Below are 15,439 nucleotides of genomic sequence, written 5' to 3' on the forward strand. Positions count from 1 at the left end.
AAATGGATTGCACAATTCTTAATCTAACATGCAATGGCCAGGTATATAATTTCCAATATTGAAGTTTGAAATTTAGTTTGTCCAACACCCACTGTTGTTCTCTCTTCAGAGAGACATTCCAACTTAGAGGATACCCAAAATGTTGGACCATTTGTTCTGGTGAAATTATCTGGCCTAGCCAAAGAATAGAGTGCCAATCACAATGCTTAAGTGGAAGAAGCTTTGACTTAGCAAAATTAATTTTCAAGCCTACCGCAAGACCAAACAGATCCAGAGCATCCATAATTGTTTTAACATCAGCTTGAGTGTTCCTTGGGAAGAAAAATGAGTCATCCGCATAAACTTGGCTAACAAAGTGATTTACATCCAAAATCTGTATACCCTGTAGCAAGTAATTTGTTCATTAATAAGAGCATGGTATGAGTGGCTATTGCATAAAGCAATGCACAGAGGGGGCACACTGATTTGCCTAGAGACCAAAAATCTGAAAGACCCTTGTCTCGTCTCTCTCACACACACTCCACCTGACCCCCCCCCACACACACCCCACCGGACCCCTGAGTCATGTACAGTGTACACCGCAGTTCTCTACTAACACGCACCAGAGAGAGAGAGAGGGGAGCCGTAGCCTGTGACTCGTAGGACTCACGACAAAGAGATGCGCAGAAAAAGAGAGCACTAAATACAGTGGCCCCTGAAACGAGAAATCAGAAAGGGCATCCTCTCTGGAGCACCCATTTTTCTAGTTGCTGGGTCCTCCCTGATCTTGTCAAATGACACAGCAGATACAGATACAAAACAGCAGCTGATCTTGGCAAATATAGCTTCCAAACACACACAGGAACCCAACATAGCGGTACCCATACTATATACTTGCCGCAGGATATCGTTGCATAATTTCTTGGAGCTCTAATCATAGATTTATACTCGGAATAGCTCAGTGTTTTGCCAAAAACCAGGCATCCCCAACCATCCTATTTTGCCAAATATAGGTATACACAATGAAATCTAGGGTTATCAACAAAACGAAGCTCTTGGGCCCTTGTATCTTGTAGCAATACAGATGCCCAAAAGCAAAATCTGCAAGGTTTTTGATATCAAATTAGCATAAGCACCATTGCTAATCACCATCACATCTCCACTGATAAGTGGCATAACAATACTCTAGCATGGCTTCTACCCCTGGCAAGCAGGTATCGAAAAATGATGATGAAACAGAGCTTCATTCAGCAGATCAGATTAGCATAAGCATTGATTTGATACCGGCTGCGAAGCGTTTTCTTAGCTTTTTAAAGACTGTCTCAGGCTTGCCATGCCTTCATGGAGGAGCCTTGATCACTCAAGCCATTAGAAGGTTGGTTGTCTTCAATTTTTTGAACTTGTCCTTTCTTTGCAAGCAGCTTTTGGTGCTTATGCTTGTTGGGTACGCTGCGTGTGTGTTGTAAAAGGGTCAAGTGATAGGTCATACATTTTTTTTTCAATGATCAACGATTCAACTGCCAATTACAGAATATATGTTCTTAAGAACTTCACATGCGTTAGAGAGAGAGAGAGAGAGAGAGAGAGAGAGAGAGAGACACCTATATATATATTTATATATTAAGCGTCTCCTAAAGATCCAATGGGCTTATGAGACTAAAGTGATACAATAATGTCCATGGCATATCTCATCATGGAATGGAAAATAAAATAGAAACAAAACATAGCTATCTCACTAGGGTGATACAAAACTGTCCATGGAATGTCATCATGGAATATGAGGAACATGGAACATGAGAGGAGCATCAGCCCCCAATAGATGGTATACCACTTTCCAAAATATCAAGCATGGGGCTAATGAGTATGGCCGAGAGGTCTCCCTCAGTTGTGTCACATGGCGAGAGAGAGAGAGAGAGAGAGCGAGAGAGAGAGAGCGCAATTAATGTAACATGCGGAAGCTTTGGGAGTCTTCTTTTAGCCCTAAACACCCCTGAGAACATGCTGATGCAAAAACGCAAACAGAAGGGAGAGTAGAGAGAGAGAGATATGGCTGGAGATTCAATATATTTCTGATGGTACAAAAAGGTACCTACATCTACAGCCCTAGGTTGCCTTCATGAAAAGGTGTATATCAGCAAAACAAATCCTAGTCTAAGACCCAACTCAAGGAGTTGAATGAATAACACAATGAGCAAACTGCTTATTTATAGGCTTCTTGGACTTCATGGAGTGCTGGCCGACCAGCAGTCGGCCAGCCGATTGGACATATCATCCACTTAAGTGATGCACCTGTAGTGGCCTTGGTTCTGATTCAGCTGATAGCTCCTGCTCTTCTCTGGTACAGCCGATAAGGATCCAAGTCCTTCTCCAAGTCCAACACTGGCTCCAAACTGTAGCTTGCTCCTAACTCTGGTCTTTTTTAGGCTGCCCCTTCTGGACTAGCTCCAGAGAATGTCCATGGCATTTTCATGCACATGACATCCCCCTCTGCTAAACTTGATGACGGGATTCCAACCTATTCTTGGATGACTGTCATCATCCCACTCTATTCTCGGAGTCCCTCTGTCATCCATCCATCTCTAGCAACCTTTTTCACTGAAAACCCGGCCCGGTCTCCAAAACCACTCTGACTCTGAATAAGATCTATGCATCTGTTCCTTCCAGTCCCCAATCCATTCTTGCCCTACCTCTGAACATTGTCTTGGTCTTCATTCCTGAGAAATGAGTCTGGCACTCTCACATCACCCCTTGGAGGATAATCCTCCCTTGGGACCATTGCCCGAGAACCTATCTGGCTCACAGGACTGCCATCCCCTCTGGCTTTGTGGACCACCACCAACAAACCTCCTGGGAGCTCTTCCTGTTCCTGTGTTCCTTGCCTTAGGCTTCGTATCCGTGTACTTTCCTGTACCTTGGACCTGTACACCATCATGTGGGATTGAATCAGTGTTTAGCTTTGCTGAGCCTGATGCTCTGATACCAATGTAACACGCGGAAGCTCTGGGAGTCTTCTTTCAGCCCTAAACACCCCTGAGAACATGCTGATGCAAAAACGCAAACAGAAGGGAGAGTAGAGAGAGAGAGATATGGCTGGAAATTTAGTATATTTCTGATGGTACAAGAAGGAGTTGAATGAATAACACAATGAGCAAACTGCCTATTTATAGGCTTCTTGGACTTCATGGAGTGCTGGCCGACCAGCAGTCGGCCAGCCGACTGGACATATCAGCCACTTAAGTGATGTGCATGTAGCCGCCTTGGTTCTGATTCAGCCGATAGCCGTTTTGTCTTAGCCGACAGCTCCTGCTCTTCTCTGGTACAGCTGACAGGGATCCAAGTCCTTCTCCAAGTCCAACAGTGGCTCCAACTGTAGCTTGCTCCTAACTCTAGTCTTTTTTAGGCTGCCCCTTTTGGACTAGCTCCAGAGAATGTCCATGGCATTTTCATGCACATGACATGTGCATTACCCCATGAACTTTCGATGCCAAGAGGCCAATCATGACCATGGGGTGTGGTAGTTGTATGGGTCCATGCAATGGGATTATCTTATTAATTATGCAGCTTTGAGTGAAGTGTTGTACAAGAGCTTTGTGAGAGTTGAAGTCAAATGTGTCATAACCATGAGTAAAGGCCAAGCACAATTGCTGCAGCCGGGGGCGACATGATGAATAAAGGATATATCTCTCTCTCAAAAAAAAGGGCCAAGCACGATCCTAATAGTGCACTTGATTGAATCCGACATCATTAAAATAAATTTTCAAAAAGATGATGCCATTAGTCCTATAGAAGTGTGCTCAAAGGTGTCACAAATCTTCCAAAAGATGGATCAAATGTTGCCATTATGCCTAAGTTACATTCTTGATTCAAGGAGGAGATAGTATCCCAAGAGACTTCTTTACTGTGAGACAGGCTTACAACATGCACGTAGAGGATGCCATTAGCTGCCTCCTAGGTACCTAGGGCAATACATAGTCATACATGATCCAGCTTAGCGATAGCCATTGTACAATTAGCTGAGCTGGGTAGGACCAAATTCTTAGAATTGCTCGTTTATGGCAAAGAGAAGCTGCTTCTTTGATTTGTTGCCTGCAAGGTAGATTACAAGTTGATGTAGAGACATTGGTGCTCGCTGAGATAATGATACAGTCCAGCATAGCATCTTATGTTTGTCATGTTTACAAGGCTGATCTTATATAAGATATTATGGAAAAGCCAAGCACAAGCATGATGAGATTTGCCTCTTGATAGTTTCTAATGTGCCCTGAAAGATAAAGTCATGGTTTGTATGTGAGATATCACAGGGTAAAGGGAAGGAATCAAGCCTCCTCCTTTTCTCCTTATGCCAAAAAAGAAGATGCCAAAGAATATTGTAGATGGCAAGGGAGTGTATTTCCCACATTCATACACTCCATCCTCTAGCAAACTTTATTGAGGTAAAGGGGTTCTTGCTGCAAGGCGTCATTTTCAAAGTCTTTCAAGGGCTATGCAAGTATCAACAAATTGAGAATCCCCTTCGAAATTCAAGGTTCTCAACTTACCCTCTCATCACCACTGTTGCCATTCAAGATACATCATGTGTCTTAAGGTTGTCGGAGTATCTTCGAAAATAACCTCAGGGTGATTGAATTGAAACCTCTATTGACATGAGAAAGGAATACGCAATCATTGAAGGGCATTTCAGCAGTGGTATTTTCCATTAATTTTTTATTTTGAAATGATACTCTGTACATGATTACTTGAAACCCAATTGTCGATCTGGAGACCCCCCCCCCTCCCCCCCTCCTTTCTGCCTTGCATTTGTGCGCCCCTCCGCCCATCCAGTCGTTTCAGCATGTGCCCCCCTCCTGCCCTCGCCAACCCTCCCGCGCTGCCACCTGACCCTTCCCCCCCATCCCCTTGGTCATGGAACATTCACGGTTTGGGAGGACCATGGTGTTTGCGGAGGTGGAGGATCCTCAGAGAGGAGCTTCACAAAGCTGTAGTTGGCGGACCCATTGACATTCTCTTCCTCCAGGAGCATCATCTCTCCGAGGGTCATACTCACTGTTGTGGGAAGATTCTTTAGGGTAGGAGTCACACCTTTTGGTCCCATGCTTTTGGCCCCTCTGGGATCCAGGGTGGGGTATGCATTTTTGTCTGCGAGCAGTTCTTACCTGCAGTGATCGATTTAGGCACCATTTTCATTGGGAGACCTTAGTGGGTGATCATTAGGATTGGAAAGGACAGAGTGGGCTTCGTGAACCTCTATGCATCGAACATTGTAGCAGGTAGAGCCACTTTTTGGAGCATGGTCCGTCAATCCCTCCCGCAAGCTGATTTTTGGTGCATGGGTGGTGATTTCAACATGTTAGAGATTGCGGGGACAGACTCGGAGGTGGCATGGACATAGTTTCAGGTGCGGAATACTCGGTTTGGGAGGAGCTGATTTTGGCCTTGAGGGGACCCTTGGCAGCATTTACTGGAGTTCAGACGCAGCCCTAGGAGTCTATGCTTCTCAAGATTCGACAGGGGGGGAAGAGGCCCCAACCTTTCGAGAGTAGACCGGTTTTTTGTGGATGAGTGGGCTTGTGGACAAGGTGGCATGGCTGGTATTCTGGCAGGCACTACTTTCTCCGATCATGCACCCGTCATTCTCTCCCTGGAGGACTTACAGAGGCAAGACATACATTTGAGCACCCAGATCGCGTATCTTGCCGACTCGCTGTATCTTGGCTGAGTCACTTGTGAGGCGCTCCCAACACAAGCGGTGATGCTGATGATGAGCTCCCATGCAACATGCGGAAGCTTACACACAAGGATTATACTTTGATAAATTCTTTCAGCCCTTGGTTCTTGACGATGAATAGCACAATATAGAGAAGATAAGAGGAGAGAAGAGAGAGAGAGAGAGAAGAGACAAATACACTTTTGGGGTCCAACAAGGCTGTCCCAAGTGTCTTAAGGGGTGGCCTATTTGTATCTTGGACAGCTCTTCAGACCCCTACAAGGTCCATCTCTTGACCCTACCTTGGTGCCCGTGCATCCGACTGGAGGCCCAATAAATGCCCAATTGTTACAACCCCATGGATCTCCTAAACACAAAACATGAGTGATTAGTATAAACCCCCTAAGTGGGGTGTAGGCTAGGTCACACCCACCAACCGTAGGCTCGCGTGCACAAACCTCCCTCGAGCTAGAGGCTAAGGCTCCAATCCCACGAATCATGCCAGTCAGCAGTGGTATACCACCAACGCGTGCCTGCTAAGACCTTTGGCATGACCGTCCCTGATTCGTTGAATCCAATCATGTTCCCAACCATAATCTTGGTCCATCACAGACCACAAAGTGAATAACTCTTTGGGAACAATAATAACTTAAGTCTTACTTATATAGCGGCTACTGCTGGTATAAATATCTGTCTGGTCATAAATAGCCAATATACTTGGTATTATTAACCATGAGCCTTAGCCACATATATTAGCCTACTTCCTCTAATCCCAGGGCTCCCTTAACCTTGTTGGATTAGACCACTAATCCTAAAGATTAGTACTAGGTACGTAACATACTTTCCCTCCTTAGGCGTTTCCACTGTTAGAAACAAAATCTGTCTAAGAAAGAAAACTGGGAAATGTATGCTGTAAACTAGCAACTGTCGCCCAAGTCGAAGACATTCAGAGTCTTGGAAATAACTGGGAAATGTATGCTGTAAACTAGCAACTGTCTCCCAAGTCGAAGACATTCAGAGTCTTGGAAATAAATGACCTCTGAAAGTGTTCCTATCAAGACCATGTCCAAGCCAGAACACCCATGATATAACTCTTGTCACATACGGGCACGTGTATACGGAACCAATTCACTACCAAAACAGCATACATACATCAACCACTCCTGGAATATACATGATTACCATCATTGTGAAACATTACATGAGCATATACATCCTGCAAACATAAACGAACTTGCTCATGACATAGCACTAGGGGCTGAAGTTGGGCCAGCACCACCCCCCCCCCCCCCCCCCCCCCTCCCCGAGGTATCTTTATTACCAACAGAAGTATTTATATGTACAAGATGCAGGTGCCCGGAGAGTACACACTTATCTAGCCGACACCAGATTTATTTGTCACGTGCATGCCACGTGGACATGCTTCTTCTGATCTAGACAGGCAGTAGGACAGGGTCAGACACCTTTTTAGGGTTGAGTGGGACCAAGAGGACTGTAGCCAGTGACCAGCAGCAGCCTGACAGGAGGAAAACGCCAAGAAGTGCTGGTCGGCAGCATTAAATGCTGGTCGGCAGAGGACAAGGGCAGTCGACCAAATTTGGGTCTCGTCGGCCAGATTACAAGGGCCTATATAAAGAGGGCCAAGTCTCTTAGTCATTCATTCAAGTGCCCACTTGGGACTTGGGTCATTAGGTAGTCAGTCATGTAGAAGTACAAGACAAGTTACCTTTTCAAGGGAAGCTTAGCTTCCATCATGGCATTGTAACAGACAAGCATATAAATAAGATTTTGAGTAGTTTAGGAAACTGCTTTCTCTCTTGCGTTTTCTCCAGTTCTTTGTGCATCAAGCATCCAATGGGAGTGCTGTGTTTCCGTTGAGTAATGATCTGGCCACAGAAGCTTCCGCATGTGACATTGGTATCAGAGCGCTAGCACTCAGCAGGATTTCCAGTGCTCCAAGAGCAGTCCCAAGAGAAGGTGCACAGTCCGAGGCAAGGAACACAGCTAAGGGTAGATGTCCCAAGGAGGATGGTCAGTGTTCAGAAAAGGCAGTCTGTGGGTGGATGCCAAAGGGCAGACCGGTGAGCCCATAGGAATACTGGTTCCAAGGGATGGTAGTCATCCAAGGGTGGAGTGAAGATGCTGGTGATCAGCCTCAGGGAAGGACACCAAGACCCCGTGTTCAAGGGATAGGGCATGAAGGCAGGGGGACTCAGTGGATCAGGATGCAAGTTCTTCAAGTGGAGCAGTTGCAGAGGATAGCAATGTTTCCAGGTCAAGTCAAGTTGCCAGACGTCCAAGGATGACAGTGAGGAGACACGGCAGGGAATGAGGGATGATGATAGTCATCCAAAGAGGCAGGTTGGATCCTCGTCATCAAGTTTAGCAGGAGGGGATGTCACGTGGACATGCTTCTTCTGATCTGGACAGGCAGTAGGACAGGGTCAGACACCTTTTTAGGGTTGAGTGGGACCAAGAGGATTGTAGCCAGTGACCAGCAGTAGCCCGATAGGAGGAAAATGCCAGGAAGTGCAGGTCGGCAGCATTAAATGCTGGTCGGTAGAGGACAAGGGCAGTTGGCCAGATTATAAGGGCCTATATAAAGAGGGCCAGGTCTCTTAGTCATTCATTCAAGTGCCCACTTGGGACTTGGGTCATTCGGTAGTCAGTCATGTAGAAGTACAAGACAAGTTACCTTTTCAAGGGAAGCTCAGCTTCCATCATGGCATTGTAACAGACAAGCATATAAATAAGATTTTGAGTAGTTTAGGAAACTGCTTTCTCTCGTGTGTTTTCTCCAGTTCTTTGTGCATCAAGCATCCAATGGGAGTGCTGTGTTTCCGTTGAGTAATGATCTCGCCACAGAAGCTTCCGCATGTGACATTATCCAACTGTGAAAACATAGGTAAACACATTACCTGCAACTCCTCGGTCACCAACCAAGGTTGAGTGGTCACCAACCACTCCTGTTGCAACACCCTCGATCACCAACCAAGGTTGAGCGATCACCAACCGCTCCTGTAGTAATACCCTCGGTCACCAACTAGGGTAGAGTGATCACCAACCACTCCTATACTTTGATAGAGCGGTCACCAACCCTCTAACAAAGTGCTGTCCCAAACCTGCAAAACAGTAATCCCGGCAATCAACATATCATCAACATACAAGATGAGAATCAATAGACTGCCATCCAAAGCTTTCTTGGTATACAAGCAGTGATCTATGTCACTTCTCTTGAAATGCTGTGATTTCATGAATGTATCAAATTTATGATACCATTCCCTTGGTGCCTGTTTGAGCCCATAAAGACTCTTTTTCAGCTTGCATACAAGCTTCTCCTTTCCTCTCACTGCATAACCCTCTGGCTGCTGCATATATATCTCCTCATGGAGATCACCGTGAAGAAAAGCATTCTTCTCATCCATCTGAATCAAGTCCAGATCATCATGAGCAACCAAAGCCAATACAGCTCTAAGTGTGGTCATTTTGATCACTGGAGAGAAGATCTCCTCAAAGTCCACACCATATTCCTGCTTGAAGCCCTTAGCCACTAATCTGGCTTTGTATCTTGGCTTTGCATCAGGTGCAACTTTGAGCCTGTAAACCCACTTGCATGGCAAAACCTTCTTGCCTGTAGGCAAATGCACCAACTTTCATGTTCCATTTTTGTGCAGAAATTCCATCTCTGACTTCATGGCACGCTCCCAAAGAGCCTTGTCTGCAATCTGTAAAGCCTCCTTATAACATGAGGGCTCCCCATAGTCAGTGAGCATCAAGTAGTCAACCGCTGGAACAAACCTGTCAGGGGCTCTGGAGGGTCTTGTGGACCTCCGTACCCAATGACCATCATTTGCAGGTTGCTGTCCAGCCTGCATATCACCTATTGGTGGCTCCTGTTCCATGCCATAAGGCTGAAAAATCATGCCCAGTATCTCCTCTAACTGTGGTATATCCATAGGGATATCTTCTGCCATCTCTGGCTGTCCATTTGGACCATTTTCAGCACCATTTAAGGGCTGGTTTTGTTGCTGTAATGGCTGCTTTACAGCCCTTGGTTGTTGTCCATGATGTCCATCATCATCAAAGATGACTCTGCCAGGCTCCTGTTGCCTTGCAGGCTCCTTATACATGCATGTTTCATCAAAAATGACATCATTGCTGCGTATAATCTTTCTATTCACGGGATCCCAAAGTCTATACCCCATTTCACCTCTGTCACCATATCCTAGGAATATGCATTTGTGAGACTTAGGATCAAGTTTGGTGCGCATTTCCCTGCGTATGTGCACGTACGCAACGCAACCAAACACTCTCAAGTGCTTGTAGGACGGAGGCTTCCTTGTCCATACTTCCTCTGGCACTTTCCCACCAAGCCTCGTGTTAGGTGACTTGTTTATAAGATGAACGGCTGTCATAACAGCTTCAGCCCAAAAACCATGAGGTAACGCAGAATGTGACAACATAGAATGGACCTTCTCTTGAATGGTCCTGTTCATCCTCTCTGCTGTCCCGTTTTGTGGAGGATCATAAGGAGTAGAGAGCTCCCTCTTGATGCCTTTAGCATCACAAAAGTCCTGAAACTGTTTGGACATATACTCTCCACCATTGTCGGAACGCAAAGCCTTTAGTGTTTTGCCAGTTTAATTCTCAACAAGAGCAACAAACTTCTGAAACACTGAGAATGTATCACTCTTCAAACGAAGAGGATAAACCCACACCTTGCGTGTGGCATCATCAATAAAAGACACAAAGTATTTTGCCCCTCCCAAAGAAAGCTGAGGCATCTCACATACATCTGTATGCACAAGCTCTAACTGAGCATCTTTCTGTCCAAGAGCTTTCTTGTGGGGGCACTGTAGTTGCCTACCATATATACAATGCTCACAAAACTGAAAACTTGAAAACTTTAGAGAAGGCAAGTAACCCAAACGAGACAATTGCTCCATTCCTTTGACACTCATGTGTCCCAACCGGCTATGCCACATAGAGATTTCCGGCAGCTCGGTTGCATTTACATTAGCATGGTGACAAACACCTGCATGCATGAAATAAAGAGTGTTCACCTTAGAGCCTCTGGCAACAACCAGTGAGCCCTTACTAATTTTCCACTTTCCACGACCAAATGTGGTAACATAATCAGCATCATCAAGCTGTCCAGTAGAAAGCAGGTTCTTCTTGATCTCAAGCACATGCCTGACATCATGGAGCATAAGCTGTGAGCCATCTGAAAACACAAGCCTCACATCACCTCTGCCAAGAATCTTGCATGCATGGTTATCACCCAAATAAACCACTCCTTCATTGCCAGCAGTATACCTGACAAACAAGTCTCTGCAACCTGTGACATGAAAGGAGGCACCTGAATCAATGATCCATGAGTGCATACCATGACCACCTGTAAGAAGTGAATGGGCATCAAGTGAAGACGTAAATAGGACCTCATCCTCACTGCCACCTGCATGTGACACATTGATTTCTTCAATCTTGACTCCACTTTTGCCCTTTGGCTTTACATCTTTGGCTTCATCTTTCTCTTTGTCTTTGCCTTTTCCCTTTTCCTTTTGATCATTTTTCCATTTGTAGCATTGCTTTTTAATGTGTTCCTTCTTGCCACAATAATGGCATTCCAAATCCTTTTTGGAGCGAGACTTGCTCCTTCCCCTTTCTTGGCTTTTTCCCCTTTGCTGGGATCTCCCACGTGCATTCATTGCATTGGACTTTCCAACAGAGTTGTTTTTCCTGTTCATCTCTTCTTGAAGAAGAGCACCCTCAACATCTGCATATGACAGCATAGCATGCGAATTGCTAGTGGCTGTCCTGAATGTGTTCCAACTCTCTGGCAAAGTGCATAACAGAAAAGTGGCTTTGAACTCATCGTCCATTGCCAACTTTTGATTTATAACCTGGCTGACAATACCATTAAACTCATTTAGATGGGCTGCCATAGACGCCCCTTCCTTCATCTGAAGACCTATGAGTTTCTTCAACCAATACACTTTGCTTGAGGCACTTTGCTGGGCATACAAGTCCTGCAATCTCTGCCACATTCCCCAAGCTGTCTTCTCTTCACGAATGCTGAAAAGTAAAGAGTCTGACACAGACAACATGATAGTAGATCTTGCCAGCTCATCCATATCTTCCCACTCTTCAGCAGTAAGAGAAGCGGGCATTACACCCCTTTCTTTGATAGGCTTGTGCTGCTTCTTCTGGAGCAACACATTATAGCACTGGGTTTGCCAAATATCATAGTTATGTGAGCCTTCAAGCTTCTTGATGTGAAGCAATGAAGAGCTCTCACCTGGTTGCCATAGCAATATGCAACCTGTCAATGCCTGACTCCCTGCAAAATGTGCAAACACTGCACCAAAAGCACACAAAGTGCTCATAGTTATTCTCCCAAGCTTTATCTCCCACTGCGGAAGCAAAAATGCAACTTTTCTCCCACTGTATGTGATGAAAACACCAAAATCTGGTTGCTGCAGATTTAGGACAGCACCTTAAATGTGCTTTGTTGCCCTTCCAAAGTACTGTACAGCAGTACTAAGTGCTCACCAATAATGTACCAAACCTGTACCGGCAAGTACAGTAGCTGAAATTGAACCTTTTCCTCACTCAAATCAGTGTACAGCCATGCCAAAACTTGTACAAAGCTGTACCAAATCTGTACTAGCAGGTACAGTAGCAATAAATGCTCTCCCGGCTGTCCAAATGAGTGAAAATCAGACTTTTACAGTCCCGAATACTGCATACAACAGTCCCGAACAGAAATTGGGCAAAAGCCCCTTGATTGCAAGCTGATTTCTGAGGATTCAAGGCATTAAAGTCTTGCCTGCTGCTTTGCCAAGCTCAACAAGCATAAAATCTTGAAAAGCCCCTTGATTTAAGATCAATTGCTGATCATACATGGTACATTGACGCACATGAAGGCATCCAAAGTCTTCACAGTGCTTCCCCCTGGCCACATATACATCCAACACATGAAAGCCCCTTGATTTACAGGCACATTGAGTGCTTGTCAGGCATCAACACGTTGCCCAAAGCATCAACTGCGAGTGCCTGCATGCAAATCAACTTAATCGGCACAAAAGCCCCTTGATTTGCACTGCAATTTGCTGCAATTTTGCCCGAATGTGCGATTTTTCACATCATACAGCATGTATGCCTGCTTAATTGCACAATTACATCAAAAGCCCCAAATTTCGACATCCAATTTCCTGCAAATTGATCCTGATTGTGACCAATGTCACCCAATTTTGCCAATTTCGCTCAAAATTGAGCAATTCGGCACCTGTACCTGCTCAATTGCAAATCCCAAAAAAAATTGAAGCAGAATACCTTGTAATTTCTGATTTTTTTGTTGCAGGAAAGGGGGGTTTGCTGAATTTGGTGCTGCTGCAGAAATCGTGGAGACAAAATGACAGGCGATTTCTGATTGCAGTGGGGTCGTGATGATGCTGCTGTAGCTGCAGTTCGTGTACGGATTGCTGGCCACCCTGCAGCCGTCTAGCTCTTACTCCCTGATGGAGTACTCTTTTGCGAGTGAGTAGCAGGGCTGCGGTCTAGCTGAGCAGCAGTGAGTCCATGGGGGCTTACAAGTACCTGGAGGAGCTATGGGTGAAGAAGCAGTCGGATGTGATGCGCTTCCTGCTGCGCGTGCGCTGCTGGGAGTACAAGCAGCTACCTGGTATTGTTCGCATCACTCGCCCTGACAAAGCTCGCCGCTTCGGCTACAAGGCCAAACAGGGTTTACCACTTCGCGTCGGGTTCGCGCAAGCCTCCTCGCTACCTTTTGCCACGTATTCGCCAAGCCTGCCTGCGAATGATTCAACGCCCGCCACCTTCGACTTTGCGCTGCGGGTGTTTTGTTGACGCCGCCTCCGACCGGTAGCCAGCGCTACACGTCGCCACTTCGCCTTCTTCTCCACCTGCGTTCGCTCGCTGCTGAGCGCCACTCGCTTCTTTGGCCACCAGCGCCTTGCTGCTTACACTGCCTACGCCGATTGCCCCAGCATTGCAAAGCATCCAGGAAGAGCTCCCACCATAAGAGCTCGTTGGTGAGGTACTGGCAGAGGCCTCATGGTGGCCCTCAGACAAAATGCCCGACACAGACAGACAAATGCGCAAGAAGATCTAACAGGCTTTGATTACCATTGTGCACGTTTCTACGCTTTGAGTCTGTGCAAACTCCCCTCCAGCTCTGATACCAGTTGAATGGGAGAAGAAGAATTAGGGTTAGAGATTCATGTGGGAGACATACACAGAGAGAACAAGGGAGAGAGAGAGTTGTGGGGATAAGTCAACTCATGAAGATATGAGTGTGTGACTCCCCTATCACACATGTATATTGCACTAGTACACATAGTGCACTTAGTACATTAAAAGTACTAAGTGTACTATGTACTATAACTTATGGGCTTGTACACACTATAAGGGTGGGCATAATGCCTTTACCCCAACATTCCTCACCTTATTGCTCTCCTGTACTTCTTGTCCAAAAGAAAGACGGGTCATTTCGCATGTGTGTGGACTATAGAGCTTTAAATAAGCTTACCATCAAGAACAGATTCCCAATTTCGCGTATTGATGACATTTTGGATAAGCTTGATGGTTCGGCTTGTTTCAGTTGACTTGATTTGAAGAGTGGTTATCACCAAATACGAGTGGTGCCAAAAGATGTCCATAAGACTGCATTCAGAACAGCCTTTGGATTATATGAATTTTTGGTGATGCCCTTTGGTCTCACCAATGCTCCTGCCACATTTAATCGTATGATGGATAGGATATTCCGACCCCATCGCAAATTTAATTTACAGGAGTATTCTTTGATGATATCTTGGTTTTCTCCAAGAATGAGCAGGAACACAACACTCATTTGGTCATAGTGTTCGAAGAGTTGCGGAAGCATAAACTTTTCATTAATGCCAAGAAAAGTGAGTTCTTCCTTTCAAAGATACATTATTTGGGTCACATTGTATCCAAAGATGGCGTAACAATGGATCCTGCAAAAATAGAGACCATTCGGAATTGGCCAGAATTGCAAACGTACATCAAGTACGTAGTTTTCTGGGATTATGTTCATATTATAGGCGTTTCAGAAGGCATTTTGCTATGATAGCCACCCTACATGATCTCACCAAGAAGAAAACCACTTTCAAATGGACTTCAAAAGAACAGGATGCTTTCTTGCAACTCAAGCATGCTATCATATGTGGACCCGTATTGATTGTTCCTGACTTGCAAAGATCATTCGTAGTAGAATGTGATGCCTGTGGCGATTGTATAGGGGCTGTCCTAAATCAAGAAGGGCATGCAGTTGCATACGAGAGCCGTCGTTTGCATGATGCTGAGCTTCATATGGATATCTATGAGAAAGAGCTCTTGGCTGTAATTCATGCCTTAAAGATATGGAAACAATGAAGGATTCTCTCTACCGCTAAACACCCGTTCGGTGCCGGGTAGTCTAAGCTTTTGGAGAACCACGGTCCAAAGGTGCCGAGATCGGGAGAGCCAGGCGTTAGTACGGGAGCGCCTGTTTGTGTGTGGTCCTGGAACACCAGAAGGGGCGCTCTCCGCGTATTCCAGTGAAGGCACAGGACCGTAGAGACTGGACCACTTAAGTGGTCACTCTCCTTCGAACATCTACTTCGAGCTTCTTGTTTGGTACTGTATTCATCTCAGTTGTACATAGATATATCTCCCGTCCATGGAACAAGTACAAAACATTTGTCGGGCACAAAAATGGCACGACATAAAACA

The 15,439-nt window shown here is 45.5% G+C and overlaps 1 protein-coding gene across 3 annotated transcripts in view; it reads left to right on the plus strand.

Annotated features, from left to right (window-relative positions):
* The first annotated feature begins 503 nt into the window (after nt 1–503).
* Nucleotides 504–15,439, plus strand: part of LOC147633484 (glycine-rich domain-containing protein 1-like) — a 43,785-nt gene continuing 28,849 nt past the window's right edge. The window contains exon 1 of one of the 3 annotated variants that reach the window (XM_086806574.1): nt 504–1,354. In XM_086806574.1, coding sequence (XP_086662700.1) covers nt 1,170–1,354 — 185 coding nt within the window. In that variant the 5' untranslated portion in view covers nt 504–1,169. The remainder of the gene's footprint in view (nt 1,355–15,439) is intronic. The other 2 variants (XM_086806573.1, XM_086806572.1) reach the window with 2 other exon arrangements.

Source organism: Cibotium barometz, chromosome 12 (genome assembly GCF_041138505.1).
Source record: "Cibotium barometz isolate CiBa-2024 chromosome 12, ASM4113850v1, whole genome shotgun sequence".
NCBI lineage: Eukaryota > Viridiplantae > Streptophyta > Polypodiopsida > Cyatheales > Cibotiaceae > Cibotium > Cibotium barometz.